Source organism: Colobus angolensis, unplaced genomic scaffold (assembly GCF_000951035.1).
Source record: "Colobus angolensis palliatus isolate OR3802 unplaced genomic scaffold, Cang.pa_1.0 Scaffold45, whole genome shotgun sequence".
Lineage (NCBI taxonomy): Eukaryota > Metazoa > Chordata > Mammalia > Primates > Cercopithecidae > Colobus > Colobus angolensis.
In genome coordinates this window covers 1,023,910-1,047,142 of record NW_012117932.1, presented here as the reverse complement: position 1 = coordinate 1,047,142, position 23,233 = coordinate 1,023,910, and the positions used below count along the sequence as shown (strand labels likewise).

The window sequence follows — 23,233 nt, the reverse complement described above, 5'->3', positions numbered from 1 at the left end:
AAAAAACTGTTACCCAAAATACCCAAAGAACTCTTAAAACTCAGAACAGCCTGATTAAAAAATTAAAATTAAAATAAATAAAATAAAAAATGAGCAAAGGACCTCACCTAAGAAAATATGCAAATGGAAAATAAGCACATGAAAAGATATTCCGTATCATATATTAATAGGAAATGCAAATTAAAACAGTAACATACCACTACAAGCCTATTAGAAAGGCCAAACCCAGAATACTGATAACACCAAATTCTGGTGAGGATATGAAGCAAGGCAAACTCTCATTAATTGTTGGTAGAAATGCAAAATAATACAGCAACTTTGGAAGAGAGTCTGGCAGTTTCTTACAAAACTAAACACACTCTTACCATACGATCCAGCAATCAAGCTTCTTGGTATTTACCATCAAGGGCTGAAAACATGTCCTCACAAAAACCTGTACACAGCAGCTTTATTCATAATTGCCAAACTTTGAAGCAACCAAGATATTCTGCAGTAGGTGAATGGATAAACTATGATACAACCAGACAACGGAATATCACACAGAGCTAAAAAGAAATGGGCTTTCAAAGCCATAAAGAGACATGGGAGCCCAGCTCAGGGGCTCATGCCTGTAATCCCAACAATTTGGGAGCCCGAGGCAGGTGGATCACTTGAGGTCAGGAGTTCAAGACCAGCTGGGCCAACATGGTGAAACTCCATCTCTACTAAAAAAATTAAAATAAAAAATTAGGCCGGGCATGGTGGCTCATACCTGGAATCCCAGCACTTTGGGAGGCTGAGGGGGCAGATCATTTGAGGTCAGAAGTTCAAAACTAGCCTGGCCAACATGGTGAAACCCTGTCTCTACAAAAAATACAAAAATTAGCCAGGAGTGGTGGCGCACAACTGCAGTCACAGCTACTTAGGAGGCTGAGGCAGAGAACTGCTTGAATCCGAGAGGTGAAGGCTGCAGTGAGCAGAGATCACGCCACTGCACTCCAGTCTAGGGGACAGAGTGAGATTCCATCTCAAAAAAATAAATAAAATAAAATAAAAAATAAAAAATTAGCCGGATGTGGTGGCACACGCCTGTAGTCCCAATTACTCGGGAGATTGAGCAGGAGAGCTACTTGAACCTGGGAAATGGAGGTTGCAGTGAGCAGAGATCACGCCACTGCACTCCAGCCTGTGTGACAGAGCAAGACTTCATCTCAAACTAACTTACTAAATAAAGACATGGGAGATGTTTAAGTGCATATTACTAAGTGAAAAAAGCCTATCAGAAAAGGCTACATGGTATATTATTCCAACTCTGACATTCTAGAAAAGGTAAAACTATGGAGACATTAAAAAGACCAGTGGTTGGCAGGGGTTAAGGTAGGAAGAAGGGGTAAATAAGCAAAGTAGAATTTTTAGCACAGTGCAACTATTCTGCATGATACCATAATGGTGAATACATGTCATTATACATTTCTCAAAACCCACAGAATATACGAGAAAATCCTAATATGAAATACATACTCTGGGAAATAATGATGTGTCAATGTAGGTTCATAAATTGTAACAAATGTACCACTATGATAAGGGATGTTGACAGTGAGGGAGTCTGTGCATGTGTGGAATTAAGGAGTACATGGGAACTCTCTGTACTGTCTGCTCAATTTTGTTGTGGATCTAAAACAGGTCTAGGCTAGGCGTGGTGGCTCACACCCACAATCTCAGCACCCTGGGCAACAAAACCAAACCCTATCTCTACAAAAAAACTTAAAAATTAGCCAGGTGTGGTGGAACTCGCCTGTAGTGCCAGCTACTCAGGAGGGTGAGGCAGAAGATCGCTTGAGCCTAGGAGGTTGAGGCGGCAGTGAGCCATGATTGTGCCCCTGCACTACACCCTAGGTGACAGAGCAAGACACTGTTCCAAAAGGAAAAAGAAAAATTAGCCAGGCCTGGTGGCCTGTGCCTATAGTCCTAGCTACGCAGGAGGCTGAGACAGGAAGATTCAGCCCAGGAGTTTGAGGTTACAATGAGCTATGATAGCACCACTGCATTCCAGCCTGGGCAACACAGCAAAACCCTGTCTCAAAAAAATAAAACAGGCTGGGCGCAGTGGCTCACATCTATAATCCCAGCAGTTTGGGAACTCAAGGTGGGCAGATAGCTTGAGCTGACGAGTTCAAGACCAGTCTAGGCAACATGGTGAAACTCTGTCTCTACAAAAAATACAAAAATTAGCCAGGCATGGTGGCACACAACTGTAGTGCCAGATATTCAGGAGGCTGATGTGGGAGGATTGCTGGAGCCCAGGAGTTTGAGGCTGCAGTGAGCTATAATTGTGCCACTGTACTCCGGCCTGAACAACAGAGTAAGATCCTGACTCAAAATAAAAATAAAATTTAAAAATCAGAAAAAAAAATCTCTAATCCTGCTCTACTACTATTATGTTTTCTCTAATGCCCAGTTTCCTCTTTTTCCTAATCATATTGAAAAGAAATAAAGAAAAAGTATACAGAATTAAATTATATGCACTCAAATTTCACATAAAAAAAAAATAAAGGTTAAGCAAGAGTTACTGGATCATGGTTTCCCTAAATCAAAAATTTAATCACATGTAACTTCTTTCCTCAGCTTTCTGTAGCAGCACTATCCAAGAGAACGATCCGTGTGATGATGCAAACATTCTATACATATACCACATAACACAGTAGCATCTAGAAATGTGTGGCTTTTAAGCACTGGATAGTATGACTGAAGAACAGCATTTTTAATTTCATGTAGCCTAGTGGCTACTTCACAGGATAGCACAGCTCTGTAGCCAATCAGAGATCTGTCAACTCTCTCTTTTTTTTTTCTTGAGACGGAGTCTTGCTCTGTTACCCAGGCTGCAGTACAGTGGTGCGATCTCGGCTCACTGCAACTTCCGCCTCCTGGGCTCAAGCGATTCTCCTGCCTCGGCCTCCTGAGTAGCTGGGATTACAGGTATGAACCACTACATCCGACTAATTTTTGTATTTTTAGTAGTGATGGGGTTTCACCATGTTGGTCAGGTTGGTCTCAATCTCCTGGTCTCAAGTGATCCACCCACCTCGGCCTCCCAAAGTGCTGGGATTACAGGCGTAAGCTACTGTGCCTGGTATTGCCAACTCTTTCTCCAAAGTTTCTCATCAATGTTCTTTCCTATTTCTACCAATGTCATAGTAATCCGGCACTATACACACCTAATATGTATACTACTCTCTATATATGCCATTGAAAAATTAATTATCTCCCTACACTTCATCAAAATATTGTTTTAATGTTATTTAAATTTTTATCATTCAAAATGTTCAGGATTCTTCAAAACGTAAAAGAACAGAAAGAATAAAGTCCACACAGCATTCAAAATCAAAGTATCACAATTTGACTTGATTGTATTTTTCTAGTCTCATTATCCACAAAAATCCTGATTCAGTAAAAAAGATCTACTCATTATCCCTCACAAAAATGTTAAGCTTTCTCTTGCTTTAGTTGTACTGTTACCAATCATAGATGACTATGTTCATTTTAAAAGTCAAATCTTAACTTTTTCCTGTCTATGAAAACAAACAATTCTGACCACTTCTAAGTTGCAAAGCTAACATATGATTTATTTGGTTAAATATTTAATATTGATTTATTGCTTTAATGGTTACTTAGATCTTTTATTAAGTTTTCATTTCTTTCAGACTTTGTTCCTAAACTTGAAGGGCATAGCCCAGAGAGTAGTGCCCTCCACACATCATTCACTCAGATGTGAATTAATTCAAAGGAGTTAAAAAGGATAATACAGGAAAAAAGGACTGAGTTTTTCTCTGCCAAGAACCCATACATTGTTCTTTAGCATTACTAACAGCTCAAAATATAGCTGAGTTCCTGATAGGCTTCTGGCAGTTTCCTGGCCTTGCAACGTGGCTCAACACACCAGGGGAGAGAACTCGTGCTTTCTCTTCACATCTTTAGGGAACAGTACCTTAGTTCTGAAAGGAAACTGAAGTAGTTTCTTAGGTCTAAACCAGAGTCCAGGCTCCACCTGAAGCATTAAGAGGTTTCTTCCTAAATAGTTTTTTGGGCTTTTTTGGTTTGTTCTGAAACAGGGTCCTGCTCTGTCGCAGAGGCAGTGGTGCAATCTTGGCTCACCTTAACCTCCCGGGCTCAAGCCAACCTCCCAAGCTCAAGTGATCCTCCTGCCTCAGCCCTGCCGAGAAACTGGGACTACAGGCACATGCCACCATGCCCAGCTAACTTTTTTTGTACAGATGGGGTTTCACGTGTTGCCTCGGCTGTTTCCTAGTTTCTAATAAGTCAAATAAAATTCATTTCCCCAAATGGTGTCAGCCACTCAGATGGGGTAAAACGAAAGAATATGGTAAGAAAAAATTATCTACATTTTAACCTTTTGAAAATAGGATTTTTAGCTATTTCCAACTATCATCAGATTATTAATCTGCCTGGAAAAAATTTTTACCCAAAGAAAAAGGTAATTATCTTATTTTCTACAGAATGTTTGATTAAAATTTTGGCCAGGCGCAGTAGTTCATGCCTGTAATTCCAATATTTTGGGAGGCCGAGGTGGGTGGATCACCTGAGGTCAGGAGTTTGAGACCAGCCTGACCAACACAGTGAAACCCCATCTCTACTAAACATACAAAAATTAGCTGGGAATGGTGGCGTGCACCTGTAGTCCCAGCTACTTGGGAGGTTGAGACAGGAGAACTGCTTGAACCCAGGAGGTGGAGGAGGCAGTGAGCCAAGATCACACCACCGCACTCTAGCCTGGGTGACAGAGCAAGACTCCGTCTCAAAAGAAAAAAAAAAAATTTTTAAGTAAAACTAGTTGTTTCTAATTTATTCTATTTTTAGTCCTAAGTAAAACAAAACTTTATTTTCAGTTCCTGATATTGTCCATTTAACATGAATTAACACCAGAGCACCAAATGACTTCTATATACTTCTCACAAACAGACAAACCTAACAGATAAAATTGGCATTAAATAAAATTAGATATTTTGGCCGGGCGCGGTGGCTCAAGCCTGTAATCCCAGCACTTTGGGAGGCCGAGACGGGCGGATCACAAGGTCAGGAGATCGAGACCATCCTGGCGAACACAGTGAAACCCTGTCTCTACTAAAAAATACAAAAAAAAAACTAGCTGGGCGAGGTGGCGGGCGCCTGTAATCCAAGCCACTTGGGAGGCTGAGGCAGGAGAATGGCGTGAACCCGGGAGGCAGAGCTTGCAGTGAGCTGAGATCCGGCCACTGCACTCCAGCCCAGGCGACAGAGCAAGACTCCGTCTCAAAAAAAATAAATAAATAAAAATAAAAATAAAATAAAATAAAATTAGATATTTTGTCAAGCATTTGTGAGTACTTAATGTCTATGAAAGTCATAAAATAAAAAGCCCAATAAATGTTTTAAAGTCACAACCCAAAATCTAGAACTGTGATCACAGTAGAACAACTTTAAGATATGTGCGTTTTCTTCTTCTCTCCATACACTATGGAATACCACAATGTTTTGGAAGAGTCTCTTCCTTAGACTCTATGTACACCTACATTTGAAAACAGCAAAAGAATATCGACCTTGATAACAGCAAAGGATGGCCAACAGCTAAACTCAATTCCTTCTCTTGAGCTTATTTCAAAAATGAAAAAAAATAACCCATGGCTCTGTCCCATCAAGTGGGGGTTGGAGGAGGGGTCCGGCTGGGGCAGGAAATAATCTTTCCTAGGTTGCTACAATGCTTTGCAGCTTTGCAAGAGAGCCAGAATTTGTTTGGAAGATGATGACTTCACCTTGTTCCACAAATCTACTTCCCTTGGCATCTTGGAAGAGTAGAGCAGATATTTCTAGATTTATTTATTTACTTTTCCTCTCAGAAATTAAGAATTTTCCTTAAGGTGAAGAATTAAGACTTTGAAATCGAATGCTTTTATAATTTCAGGAAACTAAATGATCACCAGAATTAAATAATGTACACTGAGTAGAATTTACTTGAACTAACTTCCTCTACAAGGTTTGTATATAAAATATACTGAACTATTTTTCTATAATTTAGCTACCTGATAGAACTATTTTTTTTCCACAATGCAAGGATATTAACATAGTCAAATTGAAAAAAGTACAAATTTCAAATGATAAAACAATATCTAGCTATAGATATTCTATGTCCATGCACCTTATATTTGGTGAAGTGGTAGGAGGGAGTGTGTGGAAAAGTCAGATGAAATAAGAAATATAAAGGATGACCACAGGTAGAGAACCAAAAAAGTAAAAACTCACCCTATCCTGGGTAGTAGGTGAATGAATGAAACAATGAATACAAACCTTTCAACCGAAGGTAAGTATTAACACAAGCATATGAATTTAACGGAGGCCAATAAAGACCTTTAAATAATCCAGTATCTGGTACCTACATAAAGATTTATATGAAATGAATTGGTGATCTCAGTTCAGATATCCTGGAGGTCTTATTAATGTGAGTGTACAGTACTGAAGGTAACATGTATATGATAAAAAGAGATTCCATTTCAGATATGGGTAAACAGCAATTCAATTAAATTACTATTTTCACAAGATATCTGAAATGGTTCAAAATTGTTAAAAAAACCTTTGCTATTTCCACAAATATTAAATACCCATTATGCCTAAAATGCACTTACATTAAAAAATAAATTTTGTACTAAAACAGATTTACTCTGTGGGAATTTTGTTTTTTTAGCATACTACAAATTCTGAGGTCTTAATTTTCTAGAATTTTTCTTTTTTAATCTTATAAAGAAAAACCCTCATGATAACAAAGAGAAGGTAAAGGAAATCTCCAAACAACCTACTTGGTATAATACCTATCACGATCAATCTCCATACATAAAACTGTGCCAAGAAATATAAATATTAAATAGATTTATCAATAGTAAATAATTATTGAAATCAAAGGAAATTTTTTTTAAAAAAATACAAATTAAATAACATTACTTCTGACAAGTACAATCACTACTTTAGAAAAGTAAAATTTAAATTCAAAATCCCACAACATAAACCAGTCAGAATAAATTAGCTGGTTTTTATGCTTGGCTTTGTTTTTAAAAAGCCAGTACACACACTACATGTGCTTTGTACATATTATTGTCTCTTAAAAACATAAATTTTTCAGTGATTTAAATTTGGCAACTCATCTCAGTAAGAGACTGACCTAATTATCTGATTTTTGCATTTTAGAATTCACAAATTCCACTTACCACATATTTTACAGCACTTATAAACTGATTGTGGAAAAGCAGATGCTGTGTTTCATCTTCTGGATTTGAAGCTGTATACAGCATTCCACAAACATTACAAGAAACTGCTCCAAATCTTTTTTGTCCTGCATCCTATTTACAAAAAACACACAAAAGTTTTTTTCCTCCCAAAAGAATTATTCCAGAACATCAGCCTCTAAGGCTATAGTGTGAGCATAAAGTGAGAATTGTTTAATCTACAATGAATAACATCCAATGTTAATTACCAAAAATTACATGCTAATCTTTGAAATCTGCATGTGATTTTATTAATGTTTCCATTTTAGTAACCTGATCCACAGCATATAACAATTTTTAAAAAACTGACAAATAGCTTTAACATTACAAACTTAGTCCTAAAGCCCCAAACAGTAAATACTCTACGAATGAGAACTAATATATATTTCATATTTGTAATAATTATACTACTAGCGTGTAGAGGAAAAAGTTTTTTTGATACAGGGTCTCACAGTGTCACCCAGACTGGGACTACAGGCATGTGCCATCATGTCTGGCTAATTTTTGTTTGTTTTTGTTTTGAGACAAAGTCCCACTCTGTCACCCAGGCTGGAGTGCAGTGGCACGATCTTAGCTACTGCAACCTCTGCCTCCCAGGTTCAAGCGATTCTCCTGCCTCAGCCTCCTGAGTAGCTGGGATTACAAGAGCGTGCCATTGCACCTGGCTAATTCTTTGTATTTTTAGTAAAGATGGGGTTTCACCATGTTGACCAGGTTGGTCTTGAACTCCTGACCTCAGGTGATCCACCTGCCTCAGCCTCGCCAAGTGCTAGGATTACAGGCATGAGCCACCATGCCTCGCCACCTGGCTAATTTTTATATTTTTTGTAGAGAGAGAATTTTACCATGTTGCCCAGGCTGGTCTAGAACTGAGCTCAAGCGATCCGCCTGCCTCAGTCTCCCAAAGTGCTGGGATTACAGGTGTGAGCCACTGTGCCCAGCTAGACTCTTTTTTATTTTTAATTTGAGACAGAGTCTTGCTCTGCCACCCGAGTAGATGGGATTACAGGCACCCACCACCAAGGCCAGCTAATTTTTGTATCTTTTAATAGAGATCGGGTTTCGCCATGTTGGCCAGGCTGGTCTCCAACTCCTGACATCAGGTGATCCACCTGCCTCGGCCTCCCAAAGTGCTGGGATTACAGGCATGAGCCACCGCGCCTGACCCACTCAATTTTTTAATGTCTTAAAAGTCTGGGGGGCCAGCTGAGGTGGCTCATGCCTGTAATCCCAGCACTTTGGATCACGAGGTCAGGAGTTCAAGACCAGCCTGGCTAACATGGTGAAACCCTATCTCTATCAAAAATACAACAAATAGCCAGGCATGCTGGTGCGCGCTTGTATCTCCAACTACTTGGGAGGCTGAGGCAGGAGAATCACTTGAACCCAGGAAGCAGAGGTTGCAGTGAGCCGAGATCATGCCACTGCACTCCAGCCTGGGTGACAGAGCGAGACTCCATCTCAAAAAAAAAAAAAAAAAAAAACAACAACAACAAAATAAGTCTGTACTCAACAGTTTTTTCCTCTCGCTCTGTCGCCCAGGCCACAGTGGCGTGCAATCTCGGCTCAGTGCAAGCTCCGCCTCCCAGGTTCATGCCATTCTCCTGCGCCTGCCACCACACCTGGCTAATTTTTTTGTATTTTTAGTAGAGACAGGGTTTTTCACTGTGTTAGCCAGGATGGTCTTGATCTCCTGACCTTGTGATCCGCTCACCTCGGTCTCCCAAAGTGCTGGGATTACAGGCGTGAGCCACGGCGCCCAGCCCCCCCAAAATTTTAAGGCCAGGCATGGTGGCTCACACCTGTAATCCCTGCACTTTGGGCAGGCAGATCACTTGAGGTCAGGAATTCAAGACAAGCCTGACCAACATGGTAAAATCCTGTCTCTACTAAAAATGCAGATGCCAGCCCACAGAACCGTAAGCCAAATAAACCTCTCAAAATACAAAAATCAGCCAGATATGGTAGCATGCGCCTATAGTCCCAGCTACTAAGGAGGCTAAGACAGGAGTTGCTTGAACTCAGGAGGCAGAGATTACAGTGAGCTAAGATTGTGCCACTGCACTCCAGCCTGGATGACAGAGTGAGACTCCATCTCACACACACCCACAAAAAATTAACAATTAGCTGTGTGTAGTGATGCATGCCTTTTAGTCCCAGCTATTCAGCCTGCTGAGGTGAGAGAATCACTTGAGCCCGGGAGGCTGAAGCTGCAGTAAGCTGTGATCATGCCATTGCACTTTAGCCTGGGTGACAGAGTGAGACCCTATCTTTAAAAAAAAAAACAATTCTACTGATTATGCTGACTGTAACTACATTAAATGTTCCTAGTACTCTGGGTGCCTTCGTTTCTTTATATTCACTCTTTCAAGTTAGATTTTTAATCAATCAAAATATCTCTTTTCCAATTTATCTGCCTGTAATTAAAATGTAATTTTAAAATAATGTATTCTGCAACACAGATATTTAAAATCATTTTATACATTAAGTTCCATGTTACTATTTTTTTTTTTTTGAGATGGAGTATCGCTCTTGTTGCCCAGGCTGGAGTGCAAAGGCACAATCTCAGCTTACCGCAACTACAATCTCCACCTCCCGAGTTCAAGGGATTCTCCTTTCTCAGACTTCCAAGTAGCTGGGATTACAGGAACGTGTTATTATGCCCGGCTAATTTTGTATTTTTAGTAGAGATGGGCTTTCTCCATGTTGGTCAGGCTGGTCTCGAACTACTGACCTCACATGATCCGCCCACCTCAGCCTCCCAAAGTGCTGGGATTACAGGCGTGAGCCACTGCGCCCGGACAAATTCCATGTTATTTTAACATTTAAATCAACTACTGTAGGAAGGTACTGATCAAATGACAAATCTAAGAAAGTAACAGATGTGAAATAAAGTATCATAATTTGCTATGAAACTAGAAGTATGAAAATAATTATTGTTAGAAGACAGAGTCACTATTTAAGAAGGGGGTTGTAATAATACCAGGAATATTTTTCTTTTTCTTTTCCTTTTTTTTTTTTGAGACGGAGTCTCGCTCTGTTGCCCAGGCTGGAGCGCAATGGCACAATCTCAGCTCACTGCAACCTCTGCCTGCCAGGTTCATGCAACTCTCCTGCCTCAGATTCCCAAGTAGCTGGGATTACAGTAGTCTGCCATCACGCCTGGCTAATTTTTGTACTTTTAGTAGAGACAGGGTTGGCCTGGCCATATTGGCCAGGCTGGTCTCAAACTCCCGACCTCAGGTGATCCACCTGCCCTGGCCTCCCAAAGTACTGGGATTATAGGTGTGAGCCACTGCACCTGGTATGGGAATATTTTTCATAATAAAATTTATTATGACAAAAAAGTTCTTTGGCAAAAGTGAATGAATTTATTCTTTAAAACCTTGCATAAATACAGTGCTGCTATGATTTTGACATGATTTGATTTGTCTCCACCAAAATTTATGGGGAAATTTGATCTACAATGTGACAGTGTTTGGAGGTTGGGCTTAGTGAGAGGTGCTTGAGTCATGGAGGTGAATCCCATACAAATAGGTAAATGCCCTTGAATGCCCTCCTCTGGGATGAACAGGGTTAAAAAAAAAAAAAAAAAAAGAGGCTAGCTTCCTTGGTTTCTTTCTCTTGCTTCCTCCCTTACCACGTGGTCTCTCTGCACACGAGCTCACTCCCTTTCGGCATTCATCCGTAAATTGAAGCAATCTGAGACCCTCAACAGATGCAGATGCCAGCCTATAGAACCATAAGCCAAATAAACCTCTTTTCTATAAAAATTACCAACCTCAGATATCGTATTACAGCAATACGAAATATACTAAGATGTTTTTAACAGTTCACCAAAATGATCAAGTTGTATACTTACTATAATCAACTGTTTTTCATCAGTTTTCTCTGCTTCCTTTAGTTTCAAGTCCTTTGGAATTGTTATCTCCAAATGGGAATTACACTTAGGCAAAGAATGATTTCGTGGAGTCTCCCTTAAAAAAATAAAATAAAATTACTAAATGTTACAGATCCAAGTCATTTCAAATCATTGGAGGAGATAAAATAACTTATTTTCTACACAACACTGATAAATTTCAACTTCAAGAGAGGGAGAAAAACCTTTTAAAAATCAAGGGGCAGGCCTGGCACGGTGGCTTATGCCTATAATCCCAGCACTTTGGGAGGCCAAGGCAGGCAGATTGCCTGAGCTCAGGAGTTCGCGACCAGCCTGGGCAACACGGTGAAATCCCATCTGTACTAAAAAAACAAACAAAAAAGAGCCGGATATGGCAGTGTGCACCTGTAGCCCCAGCTACTTGGGAGGCTGAGGCAGGAGAATTGCTTGAACCCAGGAGTCTGAGGTTGCAGTGAGCCAAGATCACACCACTGCACTCTAGCCTGGCGAAAGAGTGAGACTGTCTCAAAAAATAAAAATAAAAAATAAAAAGGGGGAAAGAAAACTATTAATTTTCAGTAAAAAAAAAAACAAAACCTGTAACACTTACCATAGTCTGAATATGCTTTTAAATTTTACAGTTTCAGCTATCTAAGTCATTCCAATTTGTACTAAATACTGTTTGTTGTTAATCCGAAAGGCAAAATAAGTCAGATCTATTTAATTCTGACATTAAAAAGAAAACAAAAAGCTTTTAATCTTACTTAAAACACCCTTACATGTTGCTAATACCCAGTATTTCTAGAAGTCTAGGGAAAAGAGCATTCTCAAACACTATTGAGACAGGCCCAATCACTTTGGAGGAAAGTCTGGCAATGAGATACAGACATATAAGTAAGCAAAGATATATGTATTTATCACAGGATTTGTCTTTTCTGGATAGAAATGAAACAGAAATATCCAAAATGTTCATAAAGTACAGAACTGCTAAACCACGGTCAAGTCACACAATGAAATTTAATGCAGAATTTAGAAGAATAAGGTAGCTGCCAGATACTGTGGCTCACACCTATAATCCCAGAGAATTCAGAGGCTCAGGTGGGAGAATTACTTGAGGCCAGGAGTTCGAGACCAGCCTGAGCAGCACAGCAAGACCTTGTCTCTAAAAGAAAGAATTTTTAAAAAATTATCCGGGTAAGGGGCCGGGCGCGGTGGCTCAAGCCTGTAATCCCAGCACTTTCGGAGGCCAAGACGGGCGGATCACGAGGTCAGGAGATCGAGACCATCCTGGCGAACACCGTGAAACCCCATCTCTACTAAAAAATACAAAAAACTAGCCGGGCGAGGTGGCGGGCGCCTGTAGTCCCAGCTACTCGGGAGGCTGAGGCAGGAGAATGGCGTAAACCCGGGAGGCGGAGCTTGCAGTGAGCTGAGATCCAGCCACTGCACTCCAGCCTGGGCGACAGGGCGAGACTCCATCTCAAAAAAAAAAAAAAAAATTATCCAGGTATGGTGCCACATATAGTCCTAGCTACATGGGAGGCTGGGGCAGAAGGATCACTTGAGCCCAGGAGTTCAAGGCTGCAGTGACTGTGCCACTGCATTCCAACTACAAAAAAAAAAAAAAAAAATGAGGTACTAAGGTAGAAAAAATGTCCATAGTAAACAGTGTGTATAGGCATAGAAAAAGTTGTAACGAAAAGAGAATCTGTAGGCAAACTGAGGGTTACTAGCGTAACTTTTTAGGGAAGAATCCCCTAAACTCAAAACTTGTAAGTTAAAATCCTTAAGCTCTAAAATTTAATTAATACCTTACCTGTTATCACTGCTTTTAGATGTCTGGTTATTGAGAATACTCTGCTGTTGGGGAGCTGAACCTGTAATTTAATCAAGAAGGTGGGTTATGTATTGAGTTTTATACTAGTTTTCCATCTAATGGATAAAATCATTACAAAAAAAAACCTTCAATGCATTAAATGACTTATTTTTAATAAAGATCATCTGATAAAATTAGAACCTCCTTCCTAGATACTATTCTTCAGACAAAAGGCAGAAAGGCTGTCCCATACTCAGACTACAAAGCTGCAAAGAGATGTAATGGTAGATTAGTTGCCTCTAATTTAACTAACAATTATTAGGACCGAATGACAACGAAATTGTTTCAATGCCTGCATAATTATACAATCCCTAAGTAGAAATAAATGAAAACATTTTCTTGCTAAAAAAAAAAAAAAAAAAGACGCCAGGCACAGTGGCTCACATCTGTAATCCCAGCACTTTGGGAGGGCAAGGCAGGCAGATCACCTGAGGTCAGGAGCTCGAAACCAGACTGCCCCACATGGGGAAACCCCGTCTCTACTAAAGATACAAAATAAGGTGGGCGTGGTGATGTGTGCCTGTAATCCCAGCTGCATGGGAGGTTGAGGCAGGAAAACTGCTCGAACCTGGGAGGCAGAGGTTGCAGTGAGCCAAGACCATGCCACTGCGCTCCAGCCTGGGAGACAGAGTGAGACTTCGCCTCAGGAAAAAAAAAAAAAAAAGATGGTCTCTGGAATTTTAGTCAGAATAATAAACAAAGGCAATAAGCAACCCATTTTATTTTCTAATGAATAAATGCATCTCATATTTATATTACATTCTCTCTTCCCCAACTCAGAGAAAAAGTTAAATCATGTCAGTAATTATCCGAACTCAACATTTTGCTTCATATATACCTTTCCTTTAACAGAGAAACAATAGGAATTAAGAGATTTATTTTCTATACCCTCTGCTGTCTCATCCAACATAAGTGAGCAAATCCTCACCCAACAGTTCAAATTATTTTTTTTTTTTTTAGTTTTTTGTTTTTGAGACAGTCTCGCTCCGTCACCCAGGGTGGAATGCAGAGGTGCAATCTTGGCTCACCTTTGCCTCCCAAGTTCAAGCAATTCTCCTGACTCAGCCTCTCAAATAGCTGAGATTCCAGGCATGCACACCACGCCTGGCTAGTATTTTTAGTAAATAGAGACGGCGGTCTCACCACATTGGCCAGGCTGGTCTTGAACTCCAGGTCTTAAGTGATCTGCCCGCCTCGGCCTCCCTAAGTGCTGGGATTACGGGTGTGAGCCACCACGCCCACCCCCAAATAATGTATTATAAAAAAGAGTTCACAAGGTTCCAAAACTAAGGCTTTTATGCAAGTGGACAATTTGCAGCATTTATTAAATCCTTAGTTTAGAGATAGGATCATTCAGATGGAAAACTGAGTAAATAAAGGTTAAAGATAAGAACCTGAAATGGTAGAGCACAAATAATAAAGTACTTAAGAAATAAGCTGCTACCACTATTTTATGCAATTCATTAAGGAACACTTCTCAAGAAAGTGAGTCACAAATAAAAGTTAACTTTAAAAAACAAAAGAACTTTGGTAGGGAGTCAAAGGGTAGTACTTAGGTACTTTAAACAAACCAATCAACAGAAGTAATTCTGAAACAATGGGTGATAGTCATGATAATCACATATATGAAAAACATAGCAATGGTTAAAAAGAATGTCACAACCCTATTTGGTATATAACATTTTCTGTAATACTGACAAAAACGTCACTGAAGACTATGAAATCCAAATAATATTTCCAAAGTATTACCTGGAAATTTATTCTCTCCTGTATCAATTTTTGCTTGACTGAGCAGAGTTGAAACAGCAGTAACATTTTCCACTGGACTGTTTTCTAGCTTGGATTCCAAACATTGGCTGAAATTCTGAACACATATAATTCAAAATTTTTACATCAACTTTGGGTTTTAGCTAAATACACTTTCAGTAAATTTTAGCATACTAAAAAAATTTAAGATACTTTTTATTTGGAGTAATTCATATAGACATGAAGTCTTCCCATGATCTTGTTACAAGCTACCCTCTCAGCATCAGAGCCCATTATTACCCTTCATGCTAAATTTAAAAACAAGGTACAGCAGTGCATGCCTGTTGTCCCAGCTACTAAGAAGGCTCACTAAAAGGGGAGGATCACTTAAGCCCAGGGGTTTGAAGCCAGCCTGGACAACATAGTGAGATCCTACCTCAAAAAAAGGAAATACCTCTCCCACATATATATTCAATAGTCTCCTGGCTCTATACCTTTTTTCCAAGTTTTGTCTATCTAGACTATAATGTCCAATATGGTCATCCCTCCCACGTCTAACTAGTGAGCATTTAAAATGTGGTATCACTTGAGATGTGCTGACAGCATAAATCACACCAGATTTTGAAAACTTAAGCACCCGGCCAGGCACAGTGGCTCATGCCTATAATCCCAGCACTTTGGGAGGTCGGGGTGGGCTGATCACTTGAGGTCAAGAGTTCAAGACCAGCCTGACCAACAGTGAAACCACGTCTCTACTAAAAATACAAAAATTAGCTGGGCATGATGGCAGGCACGTGTAATCCCAGCTGCTCGGGAGGCTGAGGCAGGAGAATCACTTGAACCCGGGAGGCAGAGGTTGCAGTGAGCCAGGATAGTGCCACTGCACTTCAGCCTGGGCGACAAAGTTAGACTCCATCTCCAAAAAAAAAAACAGGTTAAATAAAAGATACTAAAATTAATTTTATCTATTTCTCTTTACTCCATTAATGTGGCTACCAGATAATTTTAAATCATGTATGTGGCTCACTTACATTCCTACTGGATAGTGTTGATCCAGAATACCTCTCCCCCTGTATAAATTCAACTCATTGCTCCTCTTCCATAAAGCCTTTCCCAGTCTTCTCTACCTGTTCTTCATCTACTTTGTCTAAATCTCTTTCCTGTGCTTATCACTTTTTATTTTCAATCAGTTATTTGTGTCTGACTTACCTATAAATCTTAAAAGCAACAACCATATTATATTTATCTTTTTATTCCCAATAGCCTCTAATTCAGAACCTTGCCAAAGTAGATACTCAATTAGTAAATAACAAAAAAAAAAATACTTCAAGCCAGGCGTGGTGGCTCATGCCTGTAATCCCAGCACTTTTGGGAGGCCGAGGCGGGCGGATCATGAGGTCAAGGGATCAAGACCATCCTGGCCAACATGGTGAGACTCTGTCTCTACTAAAAATACAAAAAAATTAGCTGGGCATGGGGCTGGGTATGGTGGCTCACGCCTGTAATCCCAGCACTTTGGGAGGCCCAGGCAGGCGGATCACCTGAGGTCAGGAGTTCGAGGCCAGCCTTGCCAACACAGTGAAACCCCATCTCTACTAAAAATACAAAAATAAGCTGGGCATGGTGGCAGGCGCCTGTAATCCCAGCTACTCGGGAGGCTGAGGCAGGAGAATCACTTCAACCCGAGAAGCAGAGGTTGCAGTGAGCTGAGATCACACCACTGCACTCCAGCCTGGGAGACAAGAGTGAGACTTCATCTCAAAAAAAAAAAAAAATTAGCTGGGTGTGGTGGCGGTCCCAGTTACTCATGAGGCTGAGGCAAGAGAATCACTTGAACCCGGGAGGCAGAGGTTAGTGAGCCAAGATCACACCACTGCACTCCAGCTTGGCTACAGAGCAAGACTCTGTCTCAAAAAAGAAAAAAATACTCCAAACTCCATCAACAGCGGCTATCTCAGGGAAACGGAAATGGAAACTCCTTAAGGGCAGGAAACCTACCCATGTTCTATACCCCTAGCACAGCACCTTGAACATAGCAGACACTCAAATATGTCCTGAACCAATATGGTCACATTTCCTGATCACTCTGTGACAGTGGTCAAAATGTTGAGATTAGTGAAAAATAATTGGAAACAATCTGAAAGGTGAAAGTCTTCTTTTTCTTTTGAGATAGAGTCTCACTCTGTCACCCAGACTGGAATGCAGTGAAATGATCACAACTCACTGCAGCCTCAACCTCCTGGGCTCAAGAAGTCCTCCTGCCTCAGCCTCCCAAGTAGCTGGGCCCACAGGCACACACTACCACTCCTAGATAATTTTTAAATTATTTTGTAGAGATGGAGTCTCACCATGTTGCTCAAACTGGTCTAAAACTCCTGGGTTCAAGAGATCCTCCCACCTCAACCTCCCAAATGCTGAGATTACAGGCATGAGCTACAGTGTCTGACCCAAGCTGAAAGTCTTTTCATAGAGGAAAAGATAAACTTGTGGAATATTCCTATACAGTTTTTAAAATACCCATGTATCAATAAGCATCTAATATAATGTTGATTACATAAAGTCAAGTTACAAAAATATATATGTGTTAGTATTTTTGTAAAACACTGAAACACAAACAAAGCTAAGTATTCTTTATGAATTTATATACACATAAAATCACAGAAATAAAAACTAAAAAGATCTACATCCACTTTAGGAGCACATTTAACTATGGGGAGTCAGGTAAATGGAATAAAGAGTTGCAGTCTTTGACTGGGCGCGGTGGCTCACGCCTGTAATCCCAGCACTTTGGGAGGCCAAGTTGGGTGGATCACAAGGTCTGGAGATCGAGACTATCCTGGCTAACACGGTGAAATCCCGTCTCTACTAAAAATACAAAATATCAGCCCAACATGGTGGCGGGCACTTGTAGTCTCAGCTCCTCGGGAGGATGAGGCAGGAGAATGGCGTGAACTCAGGAGGTGGAGCTTGCAGTGAGCCGAGATGCACCACTGCACTCTAGCCTGGGCGACAGAGTGAGACTCCGTTTCAAAAAAAAAAGAGTTGCAGTCTTCAACTACACCTGTAATGTACCTTTGTAACTTTAAAGGATTTTTAGTAATGTTTTTTAAATGTTAACTTTTGTCAAATCTGGGTGGTAGACATATGAGAGTAATGTTAATCTCTGCTATATTCTAAATGTTTGCAATATTCTAGAATTTCAAACCATAAGATTTTTAACATAGCAAAGCAACAAGTTTCTTCGGATTTTTTTTTTTTTTTTTTTTTGGAGACAGAGTCTCACTCTTGTCACCCAGGCTGGAGTATAGCGGCGTGATCTCAGCTCACTGCAGCCTCTGCCTCCCAGGTTCAAATGATTCTTCTGCCTCAGCCTCCTGAGTAGCTGGGATTACAGGTACGCACCACCACACCCAGCTAATTTTTTGTATTTTTAGTAGAGACGGGGTTTCACCATGTTGTCCAGGATGGTCTTGAACTCCTGACCTCAGGTGATCCAACAGCCTCAGCCTCCCAAAAGTGCTGGGATTACAGGCATGAGTCACCACGCCCGGCAGGATGGTTTCTTATAATGTTCCTCCAAACGGAGGGGCTGCATAAATTCAAAGTATCTTTCAGTAAAAGCAATGTTATCAAAGGTCAAAATAATGTGGTCTACGTAAGCATCTTTATTCTAGCACAGTTTACTACAAAGGAATGAATTAGATTTCATATCCATCAATATACTCTCCATAAACTGTCTGCCTTCTGAGTTCTAACAGGCATTTATGCAGCACGAGTTAGAAGACACACTCTCCAACTGTATCTGGAGACATAATCCTGAATAAAAAGCCACTACATCTCTGCAAGAAGCCACACTTATTACTCATACTACAACTCACTACTTATTTCTAATTACTATCACTGACTGGTAAAATCTCTCTGAACAATCATCTTTTAATTGATGCTTGCACTCCTATCTACACAGAAAATAAAATCTGAGAGTACAATATGGTGTCTTCTCCCTTTAAGAAAAATAATAGACACTGATCTATTTTTATTTTCATGCCTTCTAGAATAAAGCCCAGACTCCTAACTCACATTTGCTCCTAGACAAAATGTCTCAAAAGAGAACTTTAAATCACTTGCAAAACTTTGAAGTGATTTGACTTTTTTCTCTATTCATGATGACTTTTTTTGCTCAAACGATTTCTAATGTTCAGAGTATGTTGTTTTAGAAAGAATGCTGGGCTAAGAATTAGAACACCTGGATCCTAATTCTATTTGTGCCACCAAACAAGCTGCCTAAATCACATTCCACTCTCAAGTTTTCTCATTGTAAAATTAAATAGTACAAATAAATGAGTTAGATCTATGTTAGAGTTCCAGGGTTCTATGCATATAAAATTTCTGCTTATTGGTTTTATGTATTAGTAGCCTACATATAATTTATTTTAGAAAGAAAAGGGCTCAGCTGCTTTCATAAAGTTTAAAACTACTTTCTTAGATAATCAAAATTTATTCCAGATACAAGATTCTGGTTTTCAATTTACTTTTCCATTTCAGAGTCTTGGCCACTACAATTTTATTCTTAGGCTGAAGACTGAATTATTTATACCTCTCAGACATTCTACTTGCCAACTATTCAAAACAGCCACACAAGTCATCTCCTTAAAGATGTTTAACTTTTAAGTTATATCCAGTAGGAAAAAAGGCTGTTTAGTCCTAGTTGAAATTAAGTTTAATATTTAGGTCAAAAGTAGTCCCTAAAGGCCAGGTGCAGTGGCTCCCGCCTGTAATCCCAGCACTTTGGGAGGCCAAGGTGGATGGATCACCTGAGGTCGGCAGTTCGAGACCAGCCTGATCAACATGGAGAAACCCCTTCTCTACTAAAAATACAAAATCAGTCAGGCATGGTGGTGCATGCCTGTAATCCCAGCTACTCGGGAGGCTGAGGCTGGAGAATGGCTTGAATGAGGGAGGCGGAGGATGTGGTGAGCCAAGATCGCACCATTGCACGCCAGCTTGGGGAACAAGAGCGAAACTCCATCTCAAAAAAAAAAAAAAAGTAGTCCCTAAGAAATTTACTTTCTATGGTTATAATTAATAGGAAAATCAGTGTACTAAATTTAAAAGAAAAGCTGAAATTCGCCAGGCTTATGTTTACATAAAATAAAAATGAAGAGTAAAAATGAGGAAACAATGAGAAGCACCCCAAGTAAATGTGAGACATCTACAGTTCTATCACAACAAGACTGGGTTAATAAAACTATCGCTAACAACTTAACAGGAGACCTTAACAAATGACTCTTCAAACTTTTATGACTTGGTTCTTATGCTAAAATGTTATAGACATTTCTTACAGAAAATATTTAGGCACCTCTATTGTGCATAATAAAAACAGATTACCTTATTTGATGCTGAATCAAAAGAATGTTTCATCTGATTATCCAATGGTGGGTCAGAAGGTTTTATCTCATTAGCCAAATGACAATTTTCAGGAGCCCTTTCTGTGGTTTTATTAATTTCTACTGTAATATCATTAATTTTCACTTCTTGAGAATTAGTTTCTTTCATTTCTTCCTGCTGGCAAGTTATATTTCCATCATGTGGCTTTGTCCCTAAAAATGTACTTTGAGTCACTTGATGATGCATTTCTAAAGCTGGTGGTGAAAAACTGGTTCGTAATAAGCCTAATTTAGGGGAAACTTGAGAGTCCAACTTATTGTGCTGCACAGAGTTAAATTTTGAGAGTTTAATTTTAGTCCAGTTGGAGTTCTTCTTGGCTGAACTACTTATTCCATTTAGTATACATTTCACAGGCTTTGTTTTTCTACTTGGGAAAAAACGATTACATTGCACATCCTGATTTGTTTCCTTCTGATGAAGTATTTGTCTTTCAACATTGGTCTCTTCCAATTTTATTTCTGTGGGCTTTTCTTCCTTCACACTTTCCATTTGTGAAGATTCCTTTTTCACCTCTACATTATCTGACTCAATTTCAACAGCAATTTCTTCACAGAGCTGGAGAATACTACCTCGTTTGCTCTTTCCTGCTTGCTCCAGGTCATTATCACTTTGTTCAGGCACTGATGGCTGTGGACTTTTTGGAAGTGTTGTGTTAGTATTCACTTGTGTATGAACCGACTTCTTTATCTCATTCTTTTTCGAGACCACTGAAGCAGCCATTTTTGATCTTTTCACCTCAGAAGTTACAGGCACAGGTTTCGCTTCCGCTTTTCTAGGAGTCTTCTGAGGACACTTTTCAGATCCTTGTACACACTGAGAACTACAAGCACAAGCTGTCTGATGTTCTACCTTGCGTCTTTTCCCTTTGGGGGAATCTATTACTTCATTAATTACTAGATTTTCATCTTCTTTAGACTCAGATTTTACTTCCAGTACTTTTCTCTTTACATGTTTCTGACTTGTTTTACTAGATTTACTGTGAGTACTGCTACACAGCTCTTTTTTAGTTGGTGGCAAACTCTGTTTAACTGCTTGAACTTGACCCTGAATTTCTCTACTGCGTAAAGACCTTCTTGAAACCTCTGTTAATTGTTGTAGCCTTTGTGATCTCCGGTTAAGTTGTTCATTTGCTTTAGGGTTTTCATGTACGAATTTTTTCTGAGATAATTTCTTTTTTGTAGATTCTTGTGAATGTCCCCTCACAGTCACTATATTTTTATTAATGGATTTGGTAGCTTTATCACTAAACGCTGCCTTTGATGACCTTGTACTCATGCGTGTTTCCAATTCTGGCTGATTTATTTTACTTTCACTGGAAGATTTAGCCTGTGATTTTGTAGTCTCCTTTGGACCTGATTTTTTTGCTAGATTCTTTTGAGAATCCTGAATTTCTGTTTCTGAATTCTTATCTTCACTTTTTTTAGTAACTTTGGAGGAATTCTCTTTTGATTTCTCCTGAATGGACATCATTCCTGAGTAATGACTTTCTTTTCTGAGTAATTTTGAAGAGGATTTTTGTGTCCTGGTAGGCGTGAATGCTGATTAGCTAGTATTATTACTGAGGAGCAGGTCTGAAAAATCAACTTTAACTGAAGCTGATACACATTTTCAACAAAAATACTAGTTTGCTTCAAGTAAGGTTTCTGTCATTCCTAGAACATGAGAAAAGCTGGCATGAATGCTAAAAGATACTTGCTTTACTTTGGATAAGGTAATAAAAATTTGAGGAAAATTTAATTTGATTATTTTTAACAAGTTTTTTTATGAAAAGAAAATTAATTCAGGTTCGATCTGTCTTGTTAATTTTTTAATTAATTTTGGTTTCAGGCCTAGCCCTATTACTGGAGGAGTTATTTATCAGTGACCTGTTTTGATAAAATTTTTGAAAACTTTTTTCTTCTGAAGTCTACAGTTACTGGACTTCGATTCACTTGAAACATGTCTTATGGCTAACACGTTTCTTTCCTTGTTTGCTGAGTCTGTTGGTTTGCAGTTCTTATCTAACCTCCTTTGCTCAATAAAATATTCTATTAACATAGATTTCCTTTTGTGCTGCCATTTCTGAAAAATTAAAAAACAAAAATAAAGTTTTGTACAATCCATGAAATATGGCAATGCTAATACTACACAGAAATAACCATGATTTAAATAAAAGCTAACTCCTCCTTTTGAAATATCTAGTCTGTACCCTTAAGGCTAACAGAACGAAGTATCCCAAGTATATTCTCATGAATAATCAATAACTTGTCTTATATAAGCATAGAATAGTTGAAAATCACTGTATTCCTTGAGGTTTACTTACAGTTTTTGCCCCACAACATAGACTCGATGTCTCAGCCACCATAACTCATGAAAATTAGACAAAACCATTCCTTATAATATGCTCTTAACACATCACACAGCACCTGAAAGAAAAAGCGCTTTTTTAATGTTTAAAAGGACAAAGGAAAGATGTAATCATCCATTCAGCTCTCATCAAATATAACACTCCATAATTTCATCCTGTCCTACCATTAGTCATTATTTCCTCAGAGCTCACATTACACAGAGCATTTAATTTTAGTATTTCTAATTTGCAGTCAACTATATGCAGCCAATGGACTAGTAGGCACTCATTTATATTGTGAAAAAAAAGTTTTAAAAGACGAAAAACAATTCATAACATAAGCATAAAATGGGCTAAACCAATAAAGTAAAATCCTATGTGGGGGAAAAAACAATGCACATAGATAACTATATACATAGAAAAAGACTGAAATACAGTCAAAAAAGGAAGATTTAAGCACACACATTTACCTCTATTCCCATTCAAACCCTACTGGAAAAAAAAGCAATAGAGGAACTAAAACAAAACCCAGTTGTGGTGGCTCACACCTGTAATCCTAGCAACTCCAGAGGGTGAGGAAGAAGGATCGCTTAAAGCCTAGAGTTTGTGACCAGCCTGGAGAACATAGCAAGATTCTGTCTCTACAAAAATTAAAAATTAGCCAGGCATTGTGG

General features: G+C 39.3%; 1 protein-coding gene across 1 annotated transcript in view; it reads right to left on the bottom strand.

Annotated features, from left to right (window-relative positions):
* Positions 1 to 23,233, bottom strand: part of ESCO1 (establishment of sister chromatid cohesion N-acetyltransferase 1) — a 74,096-nt gene that overhangs the window by 25,384 nt on the left and 25,479 nt on the right. The window contains exons 3-8 of the mRNA XM_011957772.1: positions 22,536 to 22,638; positions 20,174 to 22,294; positions 14,792 to 14,906; positions 12,983 to 13,043; positions 11,149 to 11,263; positions 7,230 to 7,361 (exon numbers count right to left, since the gene is read on the bottom strand). Of these exons, the coding sequence (XP_011813162.1) occupies positions 7,230 to 7,361; positions 11,149 to 11,263; positions 12,983 to 13,043; positions 14,792 to 14,906; positions 20,174 to 21,703 (1,953 nt within the window). The 5' untranslated portion in view covers positions 21,704 to 22,294; positions 22,536 to 22,638. The remainder of the gene's footprint in view (positions 1 to 7,229; positions 7,362 to 11,148; positions 11,264 to 12,982; positions 13,044 to 14,791; positions 14,907 to 20,173; positions 22,295 to 22,535; positions 22,639 to 23,233) is intronic.